The sequence below is a fragment of the Emys orbicularis genome, chromosome 9, assembly GCF_028017835.1.
Source record: "Emys orbicularis isolate rEmyOrb1 chromosome 9, rEmyOrb1.hap1, whole genome shotgun sequence".
In the NCBI taxonomy this organism is placed as follows: Eukaryota; Metazoa; Chordata; order Testudines; family Emydidae; genus Emys; species Emys orbicularis.
In genome coordinates this window covers 18,038,089-18,063,240 of record NC_088691.1, presented here as the reverse complement: position 1 = coordinate 18,063,240, position 25,152 = coordinate 18,038,089, and the positions used below count along the sequence as shown (strand labels likewise).

Sequence of the window (25,152 nt, the reverse complement as noted above, 5' to 3'; positions counted from 1 at the left end):
ACTAGATATACAGAATCCATTATTGCTGTAAAATTCCAGAATTTCTGGCTTTTCATAGTTCTAGAGCGATCAGATGTGTTTACCCTTTCATTGGCAAACAGTTTGTCCTATAGATTCTAAGTTGAGTTTGTAGGGCGAGCAGCTAGAAACCTGTTTGTAAACTGAGCAGATTTAATCTGTAAGTCACTTGGACCATAAATATAGAACCCCACATAATTGCCATATCCAACAGTATGAGTACAGCTTTCAAAAATTGCATGATACCGGTCATTTTTGTGTTTTTTATTATTATTTAACATTTATATTGCAGTAGCACCTAGATGCCAGCCCGGGTGGGGCTCCATTGTGCTTAGGAACTGTACAATCATAAAATATCAGTCCCTCCCTCAAAGAACTTACAGTCTAAAAGACAAAAGTTAACAGGTGGATGAGACAAATGGGTTGGGGTGGAAGGCGGGGGAGATGGGGTAATAAAATTTGTGAAATGTGCAGATGTCTGACTCTGAACCCATGACGAATGGTAAATGCAACTTACCACTTGCCTAGCCTTCATCAGGTTGCAGGTCACTGTGTGCATTACAGAAGAAGTGAGTTTTGAAGAGGGACTTGAAGGAGGATAAGGTATGGCGGCTTTGTGGATTTTGACTGCGAGCTTTTCCCATTCATAAGAGGCAGCATGGGAGAAAGTCTAAACGCACTTTTAGAGAAGCTGAAGCCATGTCTACACTACCACTTATGTGGGCAAAACTTATGTCGCTCTGGGGTGTGACACCCCCCCAACCCCCCCACCCCGAGACATAAGTTACGCCACCATACGTGGTAGTGTGCACAGCGCTATGTTGTCAGGAGAACTTCTCCCCCCGATATAGCTACTGTCACTTGTTGGGGGTGGGTTATGTCAACAGGAGAACTCCCTGCTGTTGTCATACAGTGGCTACATGAGACAGCCTACAGCAGCGCAGATGCATTGGTATAGCTGTGCTGCTGTAAGTTCTCTAGTGTAGATGCAGTGTTAGAATCAGGTGATCGAGATTGACGTAGTTGGCAGAGTGAAGATAGGAGTCAACCTTGCAATTAGAGAAAAGGCTTGATAAAGTTGTCAAGCATTTTGAAAGCAAGAGCAAGAAGTTTGTGCTTGATGCGGTGAACAAAGGGGAGTCCAAAAAAAAAAAAAAAAGTGTGTACACAGGGGAGGTGACAGTCAGTGGTGAGCCGGGAAGATAATGTTAGTGCACTGCATTTTGAGCAGACTTGAGGGGGATGAAATTAGAGATAGCGAGTCCAGAGAGAAGAAGATTATAGAAGTCAAAGTGTGAGATGATATGGTCTTGGACAAGAGTTTCAGCAGTATGGATGGAGAAGAAAGGTCAGGTCAGATCTTGGAGATATTGCATAGGAAGAAGTGGCAAGTGTGTATGCGTGGGTCAAAAGAAAGGACCGAGTCAGAGATTGAGCCAAGATTATAGGCTTGAGTCGTTGAGGATGGTGGTGTTGACCACAGTGATGTAGAAAAGGGAGAATTTCTGGGGAAAGATTGGGAGCTCCATTTTGGCCATTCATTTTAAGTCTTAGTTGATGGTGGACATCACAAGGAAATATCAAAAATACAGACTGAAATTTTAGTTCGGATGGAAGAGCAGTCCAGAATAGAGAGCTGATTATCTGACACAATATCCACCTATGTCAATTTGGAGGGAGTCTCCACCTAAAACAGAAGTGATCACACTATGAGGAGAAACTGTTTAAACAAGTTTAAAGGTTCACTGCTCCACTGTAGTATTTATTTCACTTTTGGGAAGACTCTCTCCAGTGCAAAGATGTCTATAGATGACACTTCTAGGAATTTCATCAGCCTTTCATTTGTCCAGTTACATTCTAGATTTACAACATAATAGAAAAGTTCTCCAGTATGTCAACTAGATTCTAACTAATCTATATTTGCTAAGATACATACCAATAATTCCTGATGTACGAAAAAGGCAGTTTGTCCCCACTTAGCATAGATTTAACATTGGAGTGTTGTAGAGGGGGACATATGCTGAGAAGACCTTTTTACAAAATAGGCTACTAAACATATACATTCTGGACTTATCAGAGATGCAACCACTGATGGATGAGCAGGGATGAGATGGACATATCTTCCCCTCCCATGTAAACTCCACTGTTCTGTGGACAATGTCCCCTTTGATGCAGAAAAGGACTAATGCATTTTCCCTTCCCATCCCCAACTTTTTGTACATTGTTGAATCAATGTTATTCAGTAATTATTTAAGCTAAACTTGTCATATTATAAAAGTACATCTTGTGATGCATTATTCTTGCTTTGTTACTGTATACTTACAAAATGTAATAAAGCTAAATGGTTTCCCAGCTATTACTGTGATTCAGTGATAGTCTAAAGTAATAGAAACATGTTCCATCTTAAGTTCTTATTTCTCCAAGTACCTTTTATCTTTGGGTATTTGTATGAGCTGACTGTGAATCATGTAGTCTGTTTTACTACTGTCAGTCCTTGTATCCTTTTACAAAATGTTATCCCAAAATATTAGTCATTGATGTGAGCAGGTAATGCAATGAATTTCGAATTTGCTGCATCTTCTTCAATGTTGTACAAGGGTGGTGGACTGTTGTGTGGGGTTGTGCTGACAGGAAAAGTGTACAGATTAACCTCATACTTTATACAGAAAGATAAGTTAAAGAAAAGTAGGTTGATGTGGAGAAAAATCCTGATTCAGTCTTACTCATGAAGCTTTTTTAACTATCTTTGATCTGTTAATTACATAGTTGTATCATGGATTGCTGCTTGTAAGACAAAAAGATATCTTTGTTTTTTCCTAAATTACAATTTCCCAGATTTTTAGAAATGTATTTATTTTATTTATTTTTTTTATTGTATGCCTTTTGTACCACTTTAGGACAGCTAAATGAATTTGAAAGGAAAAATATTTCAGAATTGAAATTTAACTAGAACTGCAGTTCTAGAAACTAAGTCAAATTACATAAATTATCAGCTAGCATAATAGAGAAATTTGCTTTTCAAAGTAAATTTTATACCATTTATTTACTTACCTCTTCAGTTAAGTAGGAAATTGGCTGGTGAGAGAACTTGATCAACTACCAGTACCTAAACAAAAACAACAAGGAGTCTGGTGGCACCTTAAAGACTAACAGATTTATTTGGGCATAAGCTTTCGTGGGTAAAAACCTCACTTCTTCAGATGCATAGAGTGAAAGTTACAGATGCAGGCATTATATACGGACACATGGAGAGCAGGGAGTTACTTCGCAAGTGGAGAACCAGTGTTGACTACATCCACCCTGATTGAATTGGCCCTGTCAACACTGGTTCTCCATTTGCGAAGTAACTCCCTGCTTTCCATGTGTCAGTATATAATGCCTGCATCTGTAACTTTCACTCTATGCATCTGAAGAAGTGAGGTTTTTACCCACGAAAGCTTATGCCCAAATAAATCTGTTAGTCTTTAAGGTGCCACCAGACTCCTTGTTGTTTTGGTAGATACAGACTAACACGGCTACCCCCTGATACTTGATACCAGTATCTAATTTCTTAATAGACTCAATCATATTCCCATTAACTTCAGTGGGAGCTGGACTTTGCCCAATGAGTACCATATTATGGAAGAAAAAAACAGTTTAAACTCTCAGAGCTGGATCTTCCAGTGGCACAAAACAGTCCTAAACTTGGCAGACTTTGCCTTCTGAGGATTTTCCCTGCCTAGGAGATTCTCCAGCTAGTTGCTAAATCACCCTGGTCTCAGGACTTTTCTACATTAGGGATTTTCTCACTAGTGTAGCTACATGGGTGTAAACCACCAGCACAGATGTATAGTATCTCTGCAGTTTACCTCAGTTTGAAACTGCCACTGTTTCAAACCAAGGTAAGTCTCACTCATGCGAGCCCCACTTTACATCAATATTGTGCCTCTAGACTGGTTTGCACTGATATAGATACATGGGTGCAGACATTCCTAATATAGACAAGTTCTCAGCCCTTGATACAAGGGACATGGCCAGGAATAGGGCCCTTGCTGGGATTGCTCCCTACACTGTCAAGAATCCAGGTTGTTGAAATCGCCTCTTGAGGCCATAGGTATAGGCTGTAAAACAAGTTGCCCTACTTAAAGCTAGGAACCAACCAGAGAGCCCCAAAATGCAAGAGTGGCTTAAATCCACCTTTAATCCTACTCTCTCTCCTAAGCTTTGCCAAGTACATCTTCACTGCAGCTCAAGTTCTGGGCCATAGTAGTTTAGAAGCTAGCAGCATATACATTTCTGTGCAAATATAAACTATTTTTCACACTTTCTGTCTCTGGAAAAAAAGTGAAGTTTTGAATTTCTAAACTATTCTAAAATTTGCAAAGGTAAGGTCAATCATTTTTCAGTAGATGTTGCTTTGCTCTGCTCAAGGCAGAATTTTAAGAGAAAATAGCCGTGTTGTCCAATGTATATTGAATTGTTATACATTCCCCCTCTTTGTGTCTCTTCCCCCAAATCTATACTTGTCTTGAGTGGCAATAAGTTTCCTAACTCTCAGTATGGTGTCTGGAGACAAGATAAGAGTGTGTCAGAAAATGTCTTCCTAGAAACTTTACCGCTATTTGCCAAAATAGAAAAAGCAGAAGCCACTGTTACGAAAGACAAGGCACATTCTTTGCAAAATAAGGATGTTGTAAAAGTGTAAGAAGGTTTTTTAACAACGTCTGAAAATGTTAGGCCCCCAAGAACAGTGAAACTGCATTTGCAGGTAAATGAATTCATAAATCAAAATGTGTACTGATCATTTGTAACAGTAACTTCCATACTTTCTTGTGTACATTTTAATTTTAAACTCTTTACACCTTGACACCTTTACAATGACACCTTGACATTGAGATTCACTGAGAGTTTGCAAACTTCTTTGAGAAAATTGTTAAAGTAAATTGAACAGTTTGTGAATAAAATTTGCTGAATGAAAATAAGGATTGGAATTTTTTACATTTGTTAACACTGTGAGGGCTAGATTTTTTTCTTGTTTGTTTTTTAAAAGGTCAGGCATGTAATTATGAGTACAAAATCCATACAATTACAAGTCTCATTTTGGACACAGTTACTTGAGCCCCCAAAAGCATTGAGTATGTATTTAAATATATCCCCATTAGGAAAGCAATTAAGCATGTGGTTAATGTGCTTAAAGTTAAGCACATATTTCACTGCCTTTTCTGAATAGGAATTTCCTGAATCAGGTCTTTGATATGTGTATATACAGTTTTGGTAATTGCACATGCAAATTACCGTAATTAAACGTGTGCTGAATTGTCTGGTTTACATTTTTGTAGTCATAGTGGTTAGGTGTGCAAATTAAGCCAGCATCTTTTCTGTGCAATTGTATAAAAATGGTGCACGCAGATCAGGCCCTGAATGTGTACCATTTTAAACGAGTGCTCTAAGAAACAGAGAAAATATAGGGCAAGAGGTGTGTTTCAGAAAATCAACGACTACTCAGTGTGTAAAGAAATTGTTTTGATAGACCCTTTTGTGGGAAGTGGGGGGGGAGGAGAAACTTATCTGAAAGACTTGTATCAGAATACACTAAGAGTTCCCCTCCCCCACTGTTGTGCCTGCAAAGGAACATTCTAGGATGTACATTTCAGGTCCTGAGGTTGCATAGAACACAGTGGTCTACTTAAACAGCATGAGCATTGGAGTGCATGACCATGGGAGGGAACTAGTGCTGTGCTGATGTCTTCGATCTGTGTATGATTTGGGGGAATCAGAATTAGCTACATTTCTAATTTAAAGTACAGGAAATAAAAGAAAACGTTGCTAGTCTCCCCTTGAAGGCTTTATCTGTCTACATTCTTAACATGAAGTTTTTAACCATTAAAGATGATGGAAGCAGGACAGGGTGGATTGATAAAATCAGTAATTTAAGTTGCTTTGATTTATAATCATGATTTAAATCAAGCAAGAAACCTTGCTTTAAATCATTGATTTTAATCGTGTTTTGCATCCGTACTCTTTATTTTCTAAACAAGGTTGATTCTCATTAGTTGATAGCCATTCAAACATATTTATTTGCATTTGAATATAGCCTTTACACTAAATGTGGTGCTTTTTGCTAACCAAGAGGATACATTATATCTATACATATTTATTTAGATATTATGTAGCTTGACTTACGTTTATTCAGACTCTTAATGTTTGCATTTTTAACATTAGAAAATGGTGAATGATGCATTCTTTATTTACTATGTGTGTGTCATTTTTTACTTGTGATTTGTTTCAAAATCTGTTTGGATGGAAATTACATTTCAAATAAAATGCCCCAAACCAGCATTTAACTTTTTTGTATTAAATAAAAGTACCTTATGTATTGGATGCATAAGAGAAAACATTTTTCAAAACATGATTTGTATTTAAACTAACTGATTTTTTTTTTTTTTTTTAAAAAGGAAGTATTGTCTGTAGTTTATTAATTGATGTGATTGTTTCTGGTCACCATATCCTTGATTTTTAGAACTAGTAAATCCCCCTCTCATACCTAGCTTTTATTCATAGATTGGAAGAGGAAAACAAGCTTTTCTACTTTTTCAACTCCCAGTTGATTTTTTAACTGTGACTGAAATAAGCATTGAACTGAACTAGTTGAATAAACTCAGGTAAAGAAGCTATTCTCTCTGCACGTGCAGAAGAGCGTACTGCTGTCAAAAGCTGGGTTAGCACATCACACTGTTCCAGGTGCTTAGCCAGTGACTTCCACCAGTTCAGTGGCTTGACTTCCTTTAAAACTTGGCAGCAAACTGCTTAATATTATTTTTTTATATTTTAATTTAAATGGTTTTATTTAGATTATAATAAGTTTAGGACTTAACATAGGTTGTCAGTTTCAAAATTAATTCTAAATAGTTTTTTAAATAAACCTGTAACTTAATTTACATTCAAATTTTTTAATTTAAATTGGATTTTTTAAAGTAATTGATTCTTATTCATGCTGCATGAGGATAACATTTGAATGACAGCTTCTCTGTTTAGGTTCTGTGTCTTAATATCTGGATTTAATTCAGCTTTTTCCAGAAGTCTGATATTCTCTGTGTCACAGTTCAGCACAACTGTATCTGTATTTCCCCTCTGTGGTTCAGCAAAGGCATCTACTCTTGACTCCCCAGCCATTTCCTTTCTTGGGTGGAGACATATGTATCTCTCCCTTCTGACCAAGATATTTACAGGCTGGATCAGGTAAATCCTACTCGGTGACATCCCCAGCAAAAGATGGCTACCTAAAGAGGTCTTTTTGCTTTCTCTTCAGGATTGTCAACAGTCTAATTATCCCAGTTAATCTACCAGAGAGCTCTTTCTAAGCAAGTGCATTTTATTCTTAAGGTAAAAGCAATACAGAGAAAACAATAAAAGAACCTACACGCATGCTAATAAGTTCACCCGAGATCACCTAACTCCAGCATGGGCTCTGGCTGGTGAGCAGTCCTTCAAACCCCACTCAGTGGTTTTCCCACAGTTTCAATTTTTTAACACCCTTTGCTCAGAACAAGAACCCCCAGGAATCTGGAAGTGAGTCCTTTATCCAATTTGGGGTCTTTGAAGAGAACGTGAATAGGTGATCAGCCAGACAGTGCCCTGCTAAGGGGGGCAAAGCTTCAAACAGGGAGTTCCCACCTAACCAGAGGGTTTACATTAGCATACCCTTCCCTTCCTCCTACAGATTTCCTGGGAAACCCACTTAATTTTAAAAGTTTACATTGTTTCAAAAAGTCCTTTGAAGTTGCTGACATTTTCAATTGTTTACATTAGTCACATTTCCTAAAGAAGTTGCATACATTTCCATAGTCATACATAAACAATTGCATTTTTAATACAATGGACCCCAAAGTTATTAAACATAATTTGGTGAAGTTTAACTTCATACAGTAAGGTTCATCCAGGTTACTGCAGGAGATTGCCCAAATGGTCAGACTTTGTACTAAAATCTTTTCTAAGCAAAGTTTTCTATTAACGGTATTTTACAACTCACTCATAAGTCATCAGATGTCCACTCCTGTGAAAACTAAGATAATCTAGCATATGTTTCTTTGAGGAGTAATTAGAGGGTGGAAGATGCCTGCTGTATGTTTAAAATGTCCTTTTCTTTTTTTTAAACGGGATCCTGACTTTTCTCTCTGTTTGAACTTAACTCTACAGTTGCAGGAAATGAAATGTAAATTGAAATATACAGACATCCCAAGTCTGTTCAAATGGGGTGCAGCATGTTTGGAATCTGATTTATAAAGACTGTAGTCTAGTTCTGTTTCCCTATATCTTGTAGCTCTGTAAATTACCTTTCTATGAAAAATTTACAGTTTTATGTATAAAGCATTGGGATTTTTTTCTTGTTTGTTATTTTAAATTACACCCTTTAAAGCTGTCCAAGCAGTCAGTTTACTGCCATTCCACCTTACCTTTTTCACTCCTGGTTTCTCTTCTATCCCTCCTTCCTTCCTGATCCTTTGAGTCAGAAAACTTCAAGACCATACACAGCTCAGTGGACTCCTCTTGTTCCAAACTGTTGAGAAGAGTAGTTTTGATTGGTATATGTAGAGCAGGGTAGGCTGGAAGACCAAAATGTAGCAATCCAAGGTGAACAGAAATAGTTTAATTTTCTAAACCAAGTGCTAGATCCACAAAAGGACTTAAGTGCTTAACAGCCTTTTGGGTGCCTAAGTCCAACATTTAGGTGCTGCTGAGGTCCTCAGAACCCTGCTGCCGCCTAACTTTGTAGGTGCCTAAAATCCCTAGTCACCTAAATTTCCACTAGTGAGCATGTGGCCTGAGAATCCTGAACAGATAGGCACCTTCCTCAGGCCTGGACTTAGGTGCCTAAGTTCCCAAGGGTGTGGCTAGCTTAGGCAGCTCTCTGCTGGGCTTGCTGGCATTCTTAGACCCCAGACTTGGGGTGGTGGGGTCCAATGGGTGGCAAGGCACCAAAAGTTAGGTGTTGCAGTGCAGTGAATCTATCCCTGAAATTATACTTTGGAGGTGATTTGCAAAGCTTTTGGATACTTAACTCTTTTGCTGAGCTCTTTTTTTTTTTTTTTTCATATAAAAATCTTGAAATGGAATCTGACCCAAGTCAAAAAAGTACTACACTTTGAATAAGATATAAAGCAGTTTCTTTGTAGCATATTGTAATGGGCTTGAGGGTTTAAATATACCCGGAGAAGTGTGCCCAGGGCTAGGTGCTTCAAGCATTTCTTTAAATTTTCACTTTAAGGCTACTCTAAAGGCAACATTATTAATATATTGGAAAGCTGCCATTTTCTTTTAAGTTCAAGTTTTTGCCTCTGTTTTTATATGTCCTAATAAACAATTGATCTTTGACATTTTGTGGTGTTAAAGACTAAGGGAGACTTGCTTCTGAAAAGCAGATTTTTTTGAAGAGCTCCTGAAAGGTCAGGAATAGGGACTTTTTATTGTGGCTACATTTCAGTGACTTTGCTCACCTGAGATTGAAAGTGTCTCACTTGCAAGCTAATCAATCAAGTCTGTCCTTCCACTTTGAGAGAGTTTCATTCAGCGGCACATTTGATCTTGAAGAATCCAAAGAAATCAGTTTTCTGCACTTTCAGATGAACACAAATCCTTTCTTTCTTGTTACTTAACTCTTGACAGTGTTTACATGTTGTTATAGAAGAATTCTTTTCATTACTTTAGTCCATTCAGTTGCTTGTTTCCTGTTGCTTCTTTCAATGTTAGTTGTGTTGTCAGATACAATCATACAATCTTAATTACTAAATATTAATATATTTGCAGTATTGATGAACAGCTTTCATATATATTATAGTTTCCATAAGACAATGTTACCTACTGAATTGAATACTGCGAAGACAGAAAAATAAGTCAGATTTATATTAAACTATGTCATCTGAAGCCCTGCTTATCTTCCAGAAGTTTCTAGAGTATAGGAAAACAGACCTTCCTGATGGTCCACTTACTCCCTTCTCTTTAACATCTAGTGATGGTTGATCCACCTACTACCTACAATCACCAATGATTCCATCAAATTTCCAACCCCTCTTTGGTTCTAGATAGTTATAAAAAACCCCTTTCCCCCCCCTAATATGCCCAATTAGCACAATAGACTCTTGATGTTACCATTTTACTTTTAATTTTCTATAGTACTTAGTTCTAGTATTTTAAAAAGCCTTCCAAAGACATAACAGTGTAATATGTAACATCAGTGACAAGTCAAACAATGGAAACGGAAAAACTCTTTAAAAAAATCTTTGCACTGCAATTTTTGGGGTGTGGGTGTGCCCAGATGGGAGGAATGTGTGTGATTGCACGCATCTTCTCACAACCATGCTAAGTGTGCCCAAGTTCCCTGCCTGGAGGATCTCCTGATCAGAATGAAATGGTAGGAGTCCAGAAATCCGCTCAGGTGATGTTGGACCATATGCTCATTTACACTAAGCCTGTATTACATCTCTGGCACTATTAAGGTTCCTTATATTTGCACCCACGTTAAGGTGCCTTTACATTATCATATAAATGAAAATCAGAAACACTGGGGTTCAGGAGTAAGCTACTCCAGGTCTTGGCTTGTTGCATAGAGATAATTGTACTGCTAAGATGAAAGGGGCACTGCAGGGTGGATTCCAGCACAGATCTTCCTGTTCAGAACAAAATTCAAGACATTGTTTGCCTGGCAGGGAGACATCACCAGTTTGAAAATGAGGATTTACAAATCACAGTTCAGATCAGACTCAGCATTAGGTCTTTTGGCTGCAACTATGGTAACAGTACCTATGGCATGTGTCTGCATGGGGAAACCTCAGTGGACTTTGAGATAGCATTGGAATTCTTGCATACCTTGTGAACAACTGATGATCTATGGGCCTCTCTGCCTGTGGTCAATCTCCAGCTAGGAATGAACTTCCAAGTACCACCCATTCAAATTGTGGTAACTGCAGATATGCTCAGTTTGTGATGGGGAGCTTGCAGGATCTCAGTTATCTATCCATCTCCCCTCAAAGTTTAGGGGATTTGCTTTTGGGTGTGTGGTGTTTTTTCCCCCCCCCCTTTCCTTTTCCTTTACATTTGTAGTACATAAGTGAATGTAATGCTTTTACTCCTCCTCTCCCTCCACCCCCAAAAAAGGCACTGACTATTGATGGCCCCAGTGGGTTGTACTACTCAAACTATCAGTTTGAAATGTTCCACTTCATGAAGAAGGTGGGGGGAATAGGGGTTCAGCCCTTAATAACTATAGCTTTGGAAGCTATTAGCTAGTTTTGGGTTGGAGGCTTGAGATCCAAGAGTGAGAATCTTATGAGATGATAGGCCAAATTCACGGGTAATGTGTAATTTAAATTCCCTTGCATTTAAACCCCATTAGAACTACTTACACCTACACATCTATCTAAAGTAATGTAATTTATGTCAAGGGATGCCAGAAAAAGGTGCAAGTTAAAGTAGAGCGGGCCTTTAGTTTTACACATTAATACACCGTTTTCTGGCTCCTCAGTATATACGTTGCACCAATTTAGACAGCAGTAGAGTAGGCATAAATAGTTTTCAGGGGGTCTGAGTTAAATTCCACTTAGATTAATTTAAATATGCTGACTTTCACCCTGTGAATCTAAAGGAGTCTGAGTTGGTGTATTGTCTACGATGATGCACTTTCTTTTGGCCCCCAAAAGAATCACACCAACTTTGACTACTTCTAGACTGAGGCTTGCTTAGGTTTCCCTCTGAATTTGGCCTGCTATCTTCAAAGAAGCAGAATTACAAGGTAAGCAAGTTCCCCTTTCCAGAAGATCAAATTCTTCCCTTTTTGTTTTTATATGTGATTGGCAAATAGAATATTCCAGGATTTTATAAAAGGTTTGGAACGTTGTAGGGAATCTGAATTCTGTCATGTCTGACATTAGGATTGTCTTATTAAACAGCCTGGCTGCCATTGCCCAAAATGTTTTGGGGGGTATAATTGGAGAGAGTAGAATAACTAGTCAAACATTTTTCAGGTGTATCTTGTCTTAAATGTAGAGAAAAAAATTATAGACATAGAAAAAGGAACTATGTAAGCTTGTAGATAGGAAGCAAGGGAGGGGGTGGGAAACCTTTATTACTAGTGAACATAGGTTAATATGCAAGCCTCAGCTGTATTAATGTGAGCAACGAGGTGCTGCTTTGGTTGCATGCCTCACTGAAGAAAAAGCTTCTGTGACTCTGTAAGTGTGATGCATAGCCCCTTCATTCTTTGATCCTAAAACAAAAACCATCCTTCTTTTAAAAAGGAAAATTATTTAAAAACCCATGTCTTTATTTTACAAAACAAAAGCTGTTGCTAACCAAATTGCAGTGTGTGTGTAAAATGAAATGATTTTATATAAAGCTTGTGATTTGATTAAGATAGCTATGAAACAGCACAATGTTGGGTTTTGAGATTGGCATTTTTGTAAGTGATTGACCCAGCCTTTAATGTGTAATTACTACAGTTTCTTTTGGTTAAATGCTATAGAAGGTTTTCTTCACACTTGACGTGTTAATAAGATACCTCTCTTGTAGTGATTTAGATTTTAATTTACATTGTCATTTTTCTTCAAATGAAATAGCTTCCCATCAGGCCAAGAAAATAGAAATTACTTATCTGAGACCCTAGAACAGCTTGGTATTGGTTCTATACACTTTTATTTTTGTCTCAGACTGAATAATTTGTCCTTTTGATGCAGTTCCTGTCTATTTAGCAGTAGCTTCCTCATAGATTTGCATAATAGTGCATTGCATTTACACAAGGCTTTAACTAGTCACAACATATTAATCCTCACAATACACCTGTGAGGGAGATAAGTATTGTACCCATTTTTATAGATGGGGAAACTGAGACAGAGGTTGAGACTTGCCCAAAGCCACTCAAGTGATTGTCAGAGCCCGGGGGGGGGGGGGGGTCCTCCCTCCCTCCCTCTCCAGTATTCATTCCATAGACCATGATGTGTCTCAGTGCGTAATAAAAAGTGAAGTTCCTATATCATAAACTATTCTGAGTTGTAACTGGGCATTTTGTTGTTACTAAATACTAAAAGGACTTGGTCCATTTACAGGCCTTTGAATCAAAGTTCACTATTGCTCAGTTTAGAGTGAAAATAGACTGGTATCTCTCTCTCTTTTTGTATTCTCCCCCACCCCAATCCTGCTTCTCTTGTACTAGTATTTATTCATTGAGAGCTGGTGCATTTGGTGTTGAACTAACTTAACATGGTTCCTTCTCCAAAAAGCCTACAATAATAGTCTGCAGACACACAGTATATCACACAAGGGAGAAAAGGTGGAAAAGGATGGTGTGAAACTATTGAAAACAGTAGTTTGAGAAAGATGGGTACAGAGATGGGGCCCTTGTACATACCCTGGAGTACGATATTGGAGACCTATGTAAGATCTGTTTCATTAGAGTATAGAGGGAAGCAGAATTGTAGGGGATCCAAGAAGTTGAGGTAATGGCTATAGATGACACACCTGATAAACTTCAGGGCAAAGGGGAGGAAAGCGGCAGTACTTTATGCAAATAGGGTCAAGAAAAGTATTTAGGGCTCAGGACACCAGCGTGTCTGAAAAGCGAGGATGGTGTCAGGAGTAGGAGATGATGAGGTCTAGTAGACTGGCTGAAGAGCTGCAAATTTTCAGCTCCACCCATAGGGGTGAAGGAGGAAAGACTTTTTGTGTTGGAAAGGTATGAGGAGAATCATGTGACATTTAGGGTGGTGCTCAGAACATTGCAAGAAGGATATTTAAATAACTCTTCACTCTCACATGTCATTAAAACATTTAGTTCTTCCCCCACCATGTCTCTTCGGTGACCTCTGTGTATTTCTACTGTGCCCCATCTTGCTGTACCCAGAGAGCTTGCTTCAATTCTTGCTAAGAATTTTAGTTTAGATGTTTTCAGAGAGTTTGAACTAAAACTTGATCTTAGTTATCTGTACTGCTGCCATCCATCAATTGCACTTTATTCATATTCTGAAGAGTGCAAAAAAAAAAAAAAAAATCACTTGAACTCTGTGGTGTTTCTCAGAGGATAACTTAATGACCAAATGGATTTTTCTGAAAGCTCAGGGTTAAGACTGGCACCAGTCATAGGCCTCTCCTTTTTTCATTTAAACTGGAGTCAAAATGAAATGTTTTTACAGCAGCTATGCACAGTCTTAATTATAGCTGGGTGACAAAATCACTAATATTCACCTTTTTCATTGAATGTTTGTAATAAATGGCTGCTATGTATATAACCTAGCCTTGTCACATCACAGGTATCTCTTTAAAGCAGTCTAATTTGGCAGTGAGTTACACATAAGTAATTATGAGCTTTATTGATCATTTCTGCATAGTATGGGCTAGCTACACAAAATAGACTAGACTCTTGGAGTCCTGTCCAGAATGCAATGAGAATAATGTACGCTTGAGATGGATTCTCTAAGTGAGGCATTCTCTTCTTTGATTTCCCCATAGTCCTTCTGAGGAATCTAGCAGGAATCTGTTTAATTAACCCCCTTTTAAGAACTTTTCACCTTTGTCCTAGTTTCAATAGATGTCATTTGTTTTGATGGGTAAACTCCATATCTTTTCAACAGAAAATAGTTTTTCTGTTAGTGTCACTGACTGTATTTTTTTGTTTTGTTTGTTTCTTCCTAGACTGACTGCATTGCCATGGAAACCATTGTTAGAAGAGGCGGCTTTTCTACTGGTACCTCCAGAAACTGTGTGGTGCTTTTGGAAGCAGAGCTCAACTCCAGCCAGCTACTTTCACTTCCACCAGCACAGACATACACACATCATTGTAATGATTTTTGCTTAGACATCAGCTGTCTACAGTTGAGTTAATTTGAATTAAGATTTTTCATAGCTGTGTTTTGGTGATGGAATTTGTTTTTCCGCAGCACATTTGTTTGAGAAGCATTGGGAATGCTGCAGAGGGGATTCCTACAACTTCCTTTTTACTTCTCTCTGCCTCTCCCCCTAATTTGTTTTTATTTATATTGAGAAGTCAAAGCTGGTGGCTGATAATCTATTTAATATGGGTTTTGTTTCTCTGGTACGTTAGCTTAAACATGTATTGCTTAGAAATATTTTGGCAGGTCAGAATTTTTTTTTTTTTTTTGAGGGGGCTGGGAGAGAACTATGTAACTGAACCTAAATCTGTGATGGACAGACCTCTTTATTATATTTTGCTTTATAGTATAGGAGGTAGTTTTTGATCACAGAGCTTAGTATTTTTAATCGTATGTCAGAGCTTAAACTGAAGTTTGTTGCTCAGAATTCTGATATGTATAAGGTAAGATTAAAGGGCTGGTTGTCTTGTTGATTACACTTAAATTATCCCTGTCCATTTGTTTATGAACATGTATAAAATATAAATCGAGGTTTCCATTCATGCACTCAAATGGGAAAGTGCAGGGTCTTCTACAACTTTGACTTCTGCTTTACAATATTGATGTGTGCTGTAGCTTTTTAAAGAGAAACCACCCTAACTGAATTTACTTTCATCCAAAACCCTCTTATAATTTGGGACCATTTTTTTTTTTTTTTTTTGCATAATGGGAAAGTAAATACTTGGGTTATCACTTAATGCATTCTGCCTAAAGAGAAATTGCAAACAATGACTATGTCAAATTAAAAATAAATTGTAGAAAATTAGAGCTAGGTGCATCACTCTTACTGATTTTGGTTCAAATCAGTTTAGGCTTTTAACACTGCTATGACCTTTAAAAGCATGACACTAGTTGTTGGTACATACAATGTATAATAATAAAAGGCACTGACTTGATAAGGGGTTTAAAAGTGGTACACAAATCCTCATGCTGTACTGCACCACACAGCTGGTAATCCTCTACATTGTATATTGTACAAGTGTTTTGTAGGGCTGCCTCACATGACATACAACCTTTAAAATACTAGTACAGTTTGTATAACAAATTAGATGCTGTCAGTTTTGATGTTGAGTGATGTGTACCTAAATCTATTTTTGAGTAGTCTTAAAATGTACATGTCACAAAATTATAAAGACCTTTCTGTAAACTTAGTATCAGTTTACAAAGTAACAGGAAAGAAATACTTGCTGCAGAGTTTAAAAGCACAGATGTGTTCTTGAATCTGGAAGAGAAGTTAGTCAGTACAGTTACTAGTTGCTGCTAAACATACTCTGATAATTCATTTAAAAATATTACCACTTCTATAGACCATGATACTGTCTTGCCATACAGTTTTTGTTTGGGCGTAGTAAATTAATAAGGCAATATGTAGACAGCCATTTTAAAGCTTTTATTTTTTTTTCAAATTAATTGAAATTTGAATGATAGTTCAGAACATCTAATGGGAAAAGAAAAGGTTGTGTTGAAAAAATTGAACATGTTACATACCTTATTTACATATTAGGTCCTGAGGCTGCCATTGTACAATATACAGCACTGATTTAATAAATGCTGAATAAATAACTAAATGGGTAACCTCAAATATAGTGGTACAAATACTAACAGGTACAGCATAATAAATATGCAATCTTTTTGAATCTTAGTTTACAGCCACTAATTTATTCAGTATTGTGCTGGAAGAACACTTTCAGAATATGTAAAACATATCACTACGTATACTACCTTCCAGCTACCCGTTTATGCTGCTGTATAGTACAAAAATACCAATGATGGAACAATGTTTGTCCTGTAAATTTAATTTGATATTGGACAGTTATTGTCTGTACAAACTAAAACATATATGGTTGAAACTGTTCATTATATTTGCTATTTCTGCTTCAGACCTGTTTAAAAGTTGAGCTGATTGATCTGGCTTTGTCTTCCATTGTAAATATTGTTACATTGTTTTCTTTGTAAAACATATCGCATTTGCGGTTTTGGGAGACTAGCTTGAAGCTCTGTATAGTGTTTATATTTATCTGACTTGGCTTTCCATAGAGCTGCTTGCAGTAAATGTGTTCATGTAGCTTCTGCTGTCTGGCTCTCTTATTTTTAAGCAAACCTGTTTTATTGGCTGAATTGTATTTCTCCTCCTCAGTATCTTTTTCTTTTAAGGGGTGTGGTCATCTGGTCATCACAGGGCTATTTATACAGTGCTGAAGAGTGGATTTAACCAGTTTTACAGGAGAACATCTCAGACCACCAGTTATGAAACATAATCTTCTCTAACTCTGGAAAAATGACTTAAATGTGAATGGTTACGCTAAAGCACCCAGAACTTGATATTGTAGACTTCTGTGCTCATTGATAGACATGTGTCTATTAGTAATGGGGACATAGTCGTGTCCCCCAGGGAGCTGTACTGGGACCAGTGCTATTCAACATATTCATAAATGATCTGGAAAAAGGGGTAAACAGTGATGTGGCAAAATTTGCCAATACAAAACTACTTAAAATAATCCAAAGCAGACTGCGAAAAGTTAAAAGGGGCTCTCCTAAAACTGGGTGACTGGGCAACAAAATGACAGAGGAAATCAGTGTTGATAAATGTAAAGTAATGCACATTGGAAAACATAATCCCAACTATACATCCAAAATGATGGGGTCTAAATTAGCTGTTGCCACTCAGAGATCTTGGAGTCGTCATGGATAGTTCCTCTGAAAACATCCACTCAGTGTGCAGCGTCAGTCAGAAAAGCTAACAGCCGGAGCTTGTGGTGCCAGACAGCTACCACAGACCCTGCAAGGCAGTCAGGTCCCCCGGAGCTCACAGGGCCAGCCGGCTGCCCTGGACCCGACACACAGAGCAGGCCAGCTGCTTGCCCTGGTCCTCCACCACATGGCTGCCCTGGACCCCTGGGGCTGATGGGGAGCCCTGACCCCGCAGGGCTGGCTGGAAGCACGACCTCCCCATTCTAGGTGGTGGGGGAGCCTGGACCCCTTCCCCCAAGGACCACCTGTGGCCTTTAGCGCACAGCTGTGTGCTAATTGGGCCACAGGTTGAGAACTGCTGTTCTGCAACATACGATGGAATTTTCAGAAATGTCATGGAAAGTGGGCTAGCTTTCTTTAGCACCTGGTTGTACAAAGCAACCACTAGTGTCACTGCTGATTTGCTACAGGTTATTTTTTACAGTGAAGACAGCTAAATGAGGATTTTGAAGTAATTTGATACTTTCTTAAATTTCCTATCCCTGCATATATGTACTAAAGCAAGAACTTAGTTTAATATAGCGCATATATTGCTGAACTCATTAATGAGACACTAAATTTCTAATCTTTCACCATGAATGTGACTTCTAAAAGTAACATTTCTAAGATCAGGGTCTGTAACTGCAGAACTTTTTAAAATACTCAATTCAAGTCATACTTCCTTTGTTTAAAATATTAATGCATTAAACTAAACAGCAGCTCTGAAAGTAAGTTTAAGTTCTTCTAACCAAGTTTTTGTAAGACAATGATTATCCTAACTAGGCTCCTTATTCAGAGCCTCATTTTATAGCAAGCAGCCTATGTTGTGGAAGAAAAAGAAAACAGTACTTTTAGTATGTGGCAGAAGCAGTCATACCAAAAGTAAACAAACAGTGAAAATTATCCAAATAGCAACAGTCCCTTACAAAGTAACTGCTTTAGGTACCTTAAATGGCTCATTGGACTTGAACTGTATTAAATGCTTTAGTCTTTCAAGGACCAACCCTCGGGCTGGGTAGTAGACCAAACTATCAGCTTTGAAACAAGGGGAAGTCCTCGATCAAAACCAGAAGGTGGTTAGTCACTACTTTCATATCAAGGAGTGGAAGACTAAGCTACATATTTTAAAAATGGTTACACTTTTGCAAAGAAAAAAGTTGCCTTTTGGTTGGAAGATTCTTTTGAGCAGCTCTAGTACACATCCAGCATCTCATAGAAATGTTACAGAAATAGTTAAGTGAAGAGCATACTTAGTGTGGCAGGATACATCATGTACAGTTGGTAGAAAAATGGTGACGTACAGAACAACCTTAAAATTCCCATATTTGGCAATTCTCTGTGCTTATTTTCTGCCTATGTGACGTCTCCAGGTTTTGGAAAGAAAAAAGGTGGCCTTCAAATTCCAGTTAATCGTGCTTGATAGACTAGAGAAACCTATGTCCATATCCTCTCCCTTCTTTTTTCCATTAACAATAGATGGGGCCTTTAAACAATAGTTTCTCCTTCCCTCAATTGCAACAGACCATAAAGGAACATCTCAGAGGGGGCCAGGAACTCGTGGCTAATTGTAGTATAGGGTTCAGAGCTCAGAACATCTTACTAGTATAGTAGGTGTGTTGGAAAGCCCAGTTCAGTCATGGCAAACCACCCCCTCAACTAGTATTTTATGTATACCTAGTTCAGATATGTTTTCCCTTGTGACAGTATCAAGTTAATATAAATGCTTATCTTTAAAGGGGAGGGACAGAGAGCAGTGAACCCACAGAATGCTCCAGTTTAACATCTGTGCCCTGCACTTCCTATACTGCACTTCTGCTATAAGCTGCAAGGGTTACTTTTAGGACTAATAGCATAGTTTGATTTACCTAGCAGTTAATCCTTATCCCTCTGCCAATTGTAGTGGTTTTATGATGTGATCACTAGTTTGCTACAAATGACCAATTTCATCACCCATCCCTCACATTCCAAGTTTTATACGTACTGATCTTATGTTTTGAAAGGCTCTATATTCCATTACTGCTCTTCTGAGCTGATCACTACTCCTGCCTTTCCTTAGCAACACTGTCCTGCTTTCTGTCAATAAAACACTCCTGAAGACTAGATTATCACAATCTTTCTTGCACAATTCCTGGCTTGTGGTTGCAGTGGAGGTAGCCATAGCAGCAACAGTATTACAGCCCCAGCCACAGGGGTTGTGTAAGGTGTAAACCATAGGTTGCTGCTGGGAAAGATCTGTGTTACAACTATATATTGCTCAAAGTAGAAGAGTTCTGAACCTAGCAAAATGAACTTCCCTCACTGGTGCCCCTCAAAAGAGACTTCTCTACAATGTGGGCAGCACAATGACTCATGCTACTAGAATGCATATTAGGAAATACCATACAATTGAAATAAACACATATAAAAGGTAATGCTCTTCTGAGATCTCAGATCTTTTGGACACATTGACCTATGAGCATTTTGACATTTGTAAGGTTAAAAGAGGAAATATTTTTTAAAGTTGTACCTTTAAAAAAATAGAATAAAATTGATGAAACCCTACAATTAGACTGTAGTAGCCTTTGGTGTAGGGGATGTTAGTTTTCACTGGTTACAGGTCTAGAAGTCATTAAATCCACAGTCCATATATACTGTTCTAGTCCATCCTAAATCAAATGGTTCTGAAATATTTCACTTTGAAGAATTTCAGAGAACCGTACCATCAAAGTCTGATGTATAAATCAATCTCACTCCATACCCACGAAAAAGCCTAAAGGTACAGTCGGCTAATATACGGCTTTGGTACAAGGATTAACACCGGAATCTCATTACGAGGAAAGGCAGTAAGGAGAGAGGCCCATGTGCAACTTTGACACTTAAGAGTACAACAGAGTGGCAGGGACTAGCCTCCCTCTGTTAATGTTTTAAAGATTTACATATTAGTATTATATAAGTTATACTTTAGCAGGTCAGCCTAGTTTGCAGCAATTCTATTATAAAGTTAGACACCAATTCAATCCATTTGGCAAACTGCTTGCAGTACACCTATAAAAGCAGCTGAGACAAATATTGAGCAAAGAAAGTTAATCTACATCCTCCATATTTTGATATGTTTTATCTTATTAAAACCATTGCTGACGTAGGCACTCTTAACTGTTCTTAAATTATCTTTAAAAGCCTATAGTGCCCTCATGTGGTTAACACACAAATCTTATCCATGTACAATTTGTATAAAGGAGCATCTGTCTCCTAACCCATTTTCCACATAATTACTACTGAAGGTAAACTAGGAATAGGCCAGGCTCTATAGCTAACACAACTGCTTTATTTACAAGACTGAATTACTTGAGAAAAACAATTACATTAAATGCTCTCATGGTGGAGTGGTAGTATTTAAATCCAAGAGTACCTTTAGGCTGCAATTTGGGTTTGAGGCCATTCTAAGGCTTGAGCACAGGTTTGGCAGCTCCAAATCTACATACACGTTTTCACAAGATTTTGGCCACATCTGACCTGAAAAGTGGGTCCTTTTGGATTCTGAAACCAACCTGGGGGGAAAAATGATAGAGGCAGTTTTGGCAGCGTGGATTTGTCTCCAAACCCCCTGCAGGTCAAAGGATTGTTCCACGTGTAATATTAAAAATCTGCAGCACAGAAGGTTTTGCCAGTTGTAGTTATATTCCGGTACACTCAGAGGCCCCAGCCAGGATTGAGCACCTATTGTAGGTGTTGCACATACATAGAGTGAGAGAGAGCCTCTGTCCAAAGAGCTTACGAACTAAGTGCACAAGACAAAAGCTGTGGAAAAAAAGAATCATCCCCATTTTACAGATGAGAAATTGAGGCCCAGAAAGATTAAGGGACTTGCCTAAGGTAACACAGGGAGTAGCTATATGGCTGAGGTGGGAATTGAATGAAGAACTCCCAGATCTTAGCCTAATGCCGTAACTACAAGACCATCTTCCCTTTCTAGACTTTTGTTTCTTAACAGAGCAATAATGAGAACAGTTTGCTGGAAACATCACCATGGATTTTATTAAGATCCAAGTGCTTTTCTGTATGGCAGCAGCAACATGCAATCGGGCAGCCCATGCACAGGAGAGGCAGCCATGCAGCAGCATCCAGCAGTGTGCAGCTGCCCCACATCTCTCCATTTTATTTTGGTTACCTAGCAGTTATGTGATAGTAACGGATTTGACATACTCACAGCGCAAGGAATCAAGGAATAGCTGTTCTATGCATTGTTACACTAGGGACTATAATTTATACTGAAAATTGCTGCATAATTTATTGCTGCTCTAGTATTCCCTGGGACGTTTACATGCTCCAGAGGATGCATGAGACCATAACACAGAATATAGCAACACTAGCAGGATCCTAGGAAGAGCATGCATGGTCCAACAGCCACAGGAAATGTCATTGTGGAAACCAAGGCTCCATAATGTAGGAAGGACCCGCTTTTCATCCGTCTCAAGTTCTTTTATGGGGGAACCTACCACTCTGCCTGTGCTGTACTGCAACACAGCTGTGATCAGTACAAGTACTCAAGCTGTATTGAGATAAATAATCTCAATGTAATGTGCCAGGCCCAAAAGGTCAAGGCCCATCTATTTAACCCTAGTTCTTGGGGAGGTAGCGATAAGTCAGGGGCTGGTGTTTATGGTAAGAGGGACAGGAGTTGGGGTTTGATGTCATCTTTAGTTAATGGTTTTCTGGTTTGGAGTTAGCAGCAGCTGGTTCAGTTTTGTTTCTTTACATGTAAGATCAACCAAATAAAATAAGTAGAAGGGAATGTTTGGTTGTTTTGTTCACTCTCTACCGTCATGGATTTGCAGGCAACTCACAAAAGGGTAGACATGAGCCTTGTGGCTGTATTACAGGCCCAATACCCCAATGTTATACACGTATAAACAAAGCATGAGGCGTACATAGACTACTTTAACATTTAAAAACACACCAAGATGACACTATTATATTTTAGAGTAAACTTGTGTATAATTGCCATTTTCATATTTACACAAATGCTTTTAATCCTCCACTTATCTCATTTTATTAACCTTTGGCACCTCGCCTAGTAACTCATTTCTATGTCTCAGTTTTCAGCAGGGATATATATATATTTTTTTTTTTTTGAGTGGCTGCAAGCCTAATGTATAGCTGGCATCAGAAATTCAGAGGCAGAACAGCCATTAGCCAGATGTCACTGATAATTAGTTAGCATTACTCAAAATAAGATGAAATATACTTCACTTTTATAAAGCAATACATTAATTCTCAGGCTATGTTTGTCCTAATGAATGGTGAAGATGGGAAAATACAATGAATATCTCAAGGAAGGCTGATCACCTGGAAAACGCACAGTCTCACTTCCTTTGTTGGGGAGTGCTAAAAGCTTATACATAAATGCAAGAAATAGAATTGACCACAGAAATCAAACAAGCACAAAGTTCTGTGTACAAAATGTAATAATTTCTTTGCAACTATTGCAAAACGTGACAATCTAGGACAGATACAGTAGGATTCTTATATACTGATGCAAGAAACAAGGAGCTCTATGACCTTTCACGGCCTTTATTGAATTATACACACAAAAACTGTTGCCTTGTATAAATCCATCATGGATGTGTATAATTCACATAAGAATGATTAGAGGATACATTTATAAATATGAAAAATCAGTTTTAGCCAGTTTTTGCTTTATTTCAGTTTTTTCAGAGTGTACAGCTATTCTGGATAATATACATGACACCACTTCGGAGCAAAGAAAGTTTTTGTAAGCATAATCTTAAATGCTTTGGCAATTTGATATTTCCAAGGGGTATTTTTTGCTGAAGCAAACTGGTTACTACTAAATCATGAATATGACTTGTTTTTATTTAAAAAAAAAAAAAAAGACATTGGATATGGCTAATCATTTCACATATTTTCACAGAATAAAAAAATCCTTTTAAAATGGTTTGGATTTCTAAGCACAAATAACACCATCGATAGCATGGTGTAAGTATAAACATTTAAAACCCTGATCAGAATGACTAGAGAAGTATTGTACATTCCCCAAATAAAGTCAGATTGGAACTTGAGGGAGGAAACAAAACTTTAAAAATCAGTAGTAGTTTGGTGTAAGAGGTATAGATTCTCTCCATTGCCCTTGATTTTATATAAAATACTGCTGTATATTTAAACTTGTTTTTAATACACTTTTTGTGAAGAGTGATTTTAGGCTGATTTGTGTCTAAATAATTGAAGGTTTGAATTAAAAAGGTGTTTACACAATATACACATTTCATTACTTACAAAGAGAAATAAGCTTAACATTTCATATTAAAAACCTGGGATACAGTAGGGTTAGTAGCACCATGAAAAAGTTTTTCAGAACTGCAGTCTTGTTATTTTAAACATACTCAGTGCGTTGTATTTTGTTGTTTTTCTCTTGGTTGATCAAAAAAGTGCCATTTTGGTACTAGGAGAGAAATGAAAACCATCTTCTGATCCTTTGTGAACCTCAAGCATCTTTTCCATTTCCAAGAGATCAATTCCTTTGTCTTAGTCCTTTTGTCAAATATGCACCAGACAGCCTTGGTTTGGCACTTTGGTGAGGTACACCTGAATCTGCACTTTTAAAACAGTTTGGATTTGTTTTTGTTTTTTTTCTTTTCGCACAGTAGCACCATTGTTACAGCAGGAGGACAGTGCACCCTAGGAATTCTCATTGTTTTACAAAAATTCTCCAAGATGTTACGTCCTCTTCATACAAACTTGACAACGACTAATACGTGTCCTCAGGTCTCCAGCTTTCAATGTCTCTGACTGAGGTTTACTGGTTGATGGAAACACAAACACACAAGGTTAGCTTTTCTTATGCTTACAGGAGCCTGGACTTGCAAAGTGCTGAGTGCCTTTCACATCAATAGGACTTAAGGATGTGCTTAAGTGCCTTCCTGGAAGGGAACTGCATGTGCTTACCACCTTCCTTGATCAAGCACTTATTTCATTACTCTCCCTAAAATCCCTCATGAGTTGTGACAGTTGTTTGTTTTAGACCAGTATTTCAATATGTAGACGGTGCTGTGCCAGCAAACTATGTCAGCCCAACATGCCGGACAGTCCACAAACACCGATTTCAGTAAAGGGTGTCTTTTAGAAATGACATTTGTTGGGCAATTACAAAATACAACACGATCTATCTCCCCTCCCCCCCCGGCCGCCCAACATGGAAGAATTTACATCTGTAATCTTTTGACTTCTCATTTGAATGGGATTATTTCATAATCAAATGTCACTGTCCAATTGAGGTGAAAATGTAAAGATGACAGATTTAATAAATTATTTCCTTCTGCTGTGTAAGGGTACGTACATGAGTGATTATAAAAAAAAAGTCCATCTCGGTCATAGAGTTTAAGGCCAGAAGGGACCACCAGATGATCTGTCTGACCTTCTGTATATCACCGGCCACCAGTGGCACCCAGCACTCACACACTAAAGCCAACAACCAAAATTAGACCAAAGTATTACAGCTCACAGGAGGCTAGACTAC

At 38.1% G+C, this 25,152-nt stretch overlaps 2 protein-coding genes across 2 annotated transcripts in view; one reads left to right on the top strand and one right to left on the bottom strand.

The window, feature by feature from the left end:
* IRS4 (insulin receptor substrate 4) overlaps positions 1-16,967 on the top strand; it is a 30,505-nt gene extending 13,538 nt beyond the window's left edge. The window contains exon 2 of the mRNA XM_065410462.1: positions 14,674-16,967. Coding sequence (XP_065266534.1) covers positions 14,674-14,678 — 5 coding nt within the window. The 3' untranslated portion in view covers positions 14,679-16,967. The remainder of the gene's footprint in view (positions 1-14,673) is intronic.
* Positions 16,968-24,353: 7,386 nt separating this feature from the next.
* Positions 24,354-25,152, bottom strand: part of COL4A5 (collagen type IV alpha 5 chain) — a 159,964-nt gene continuing 159,165 nt past the window's right edge. Inside the window, exon 54 of the mRNA XM_065410920.1 lies at positions 24,354-24,435. Within this exon, the coding sequence (XP_065266992.1) occupies positions 24,354-24,435 (82 nt within the window). The remainder of the gene's footprint in view (positions 24,436-25,152) is intronic.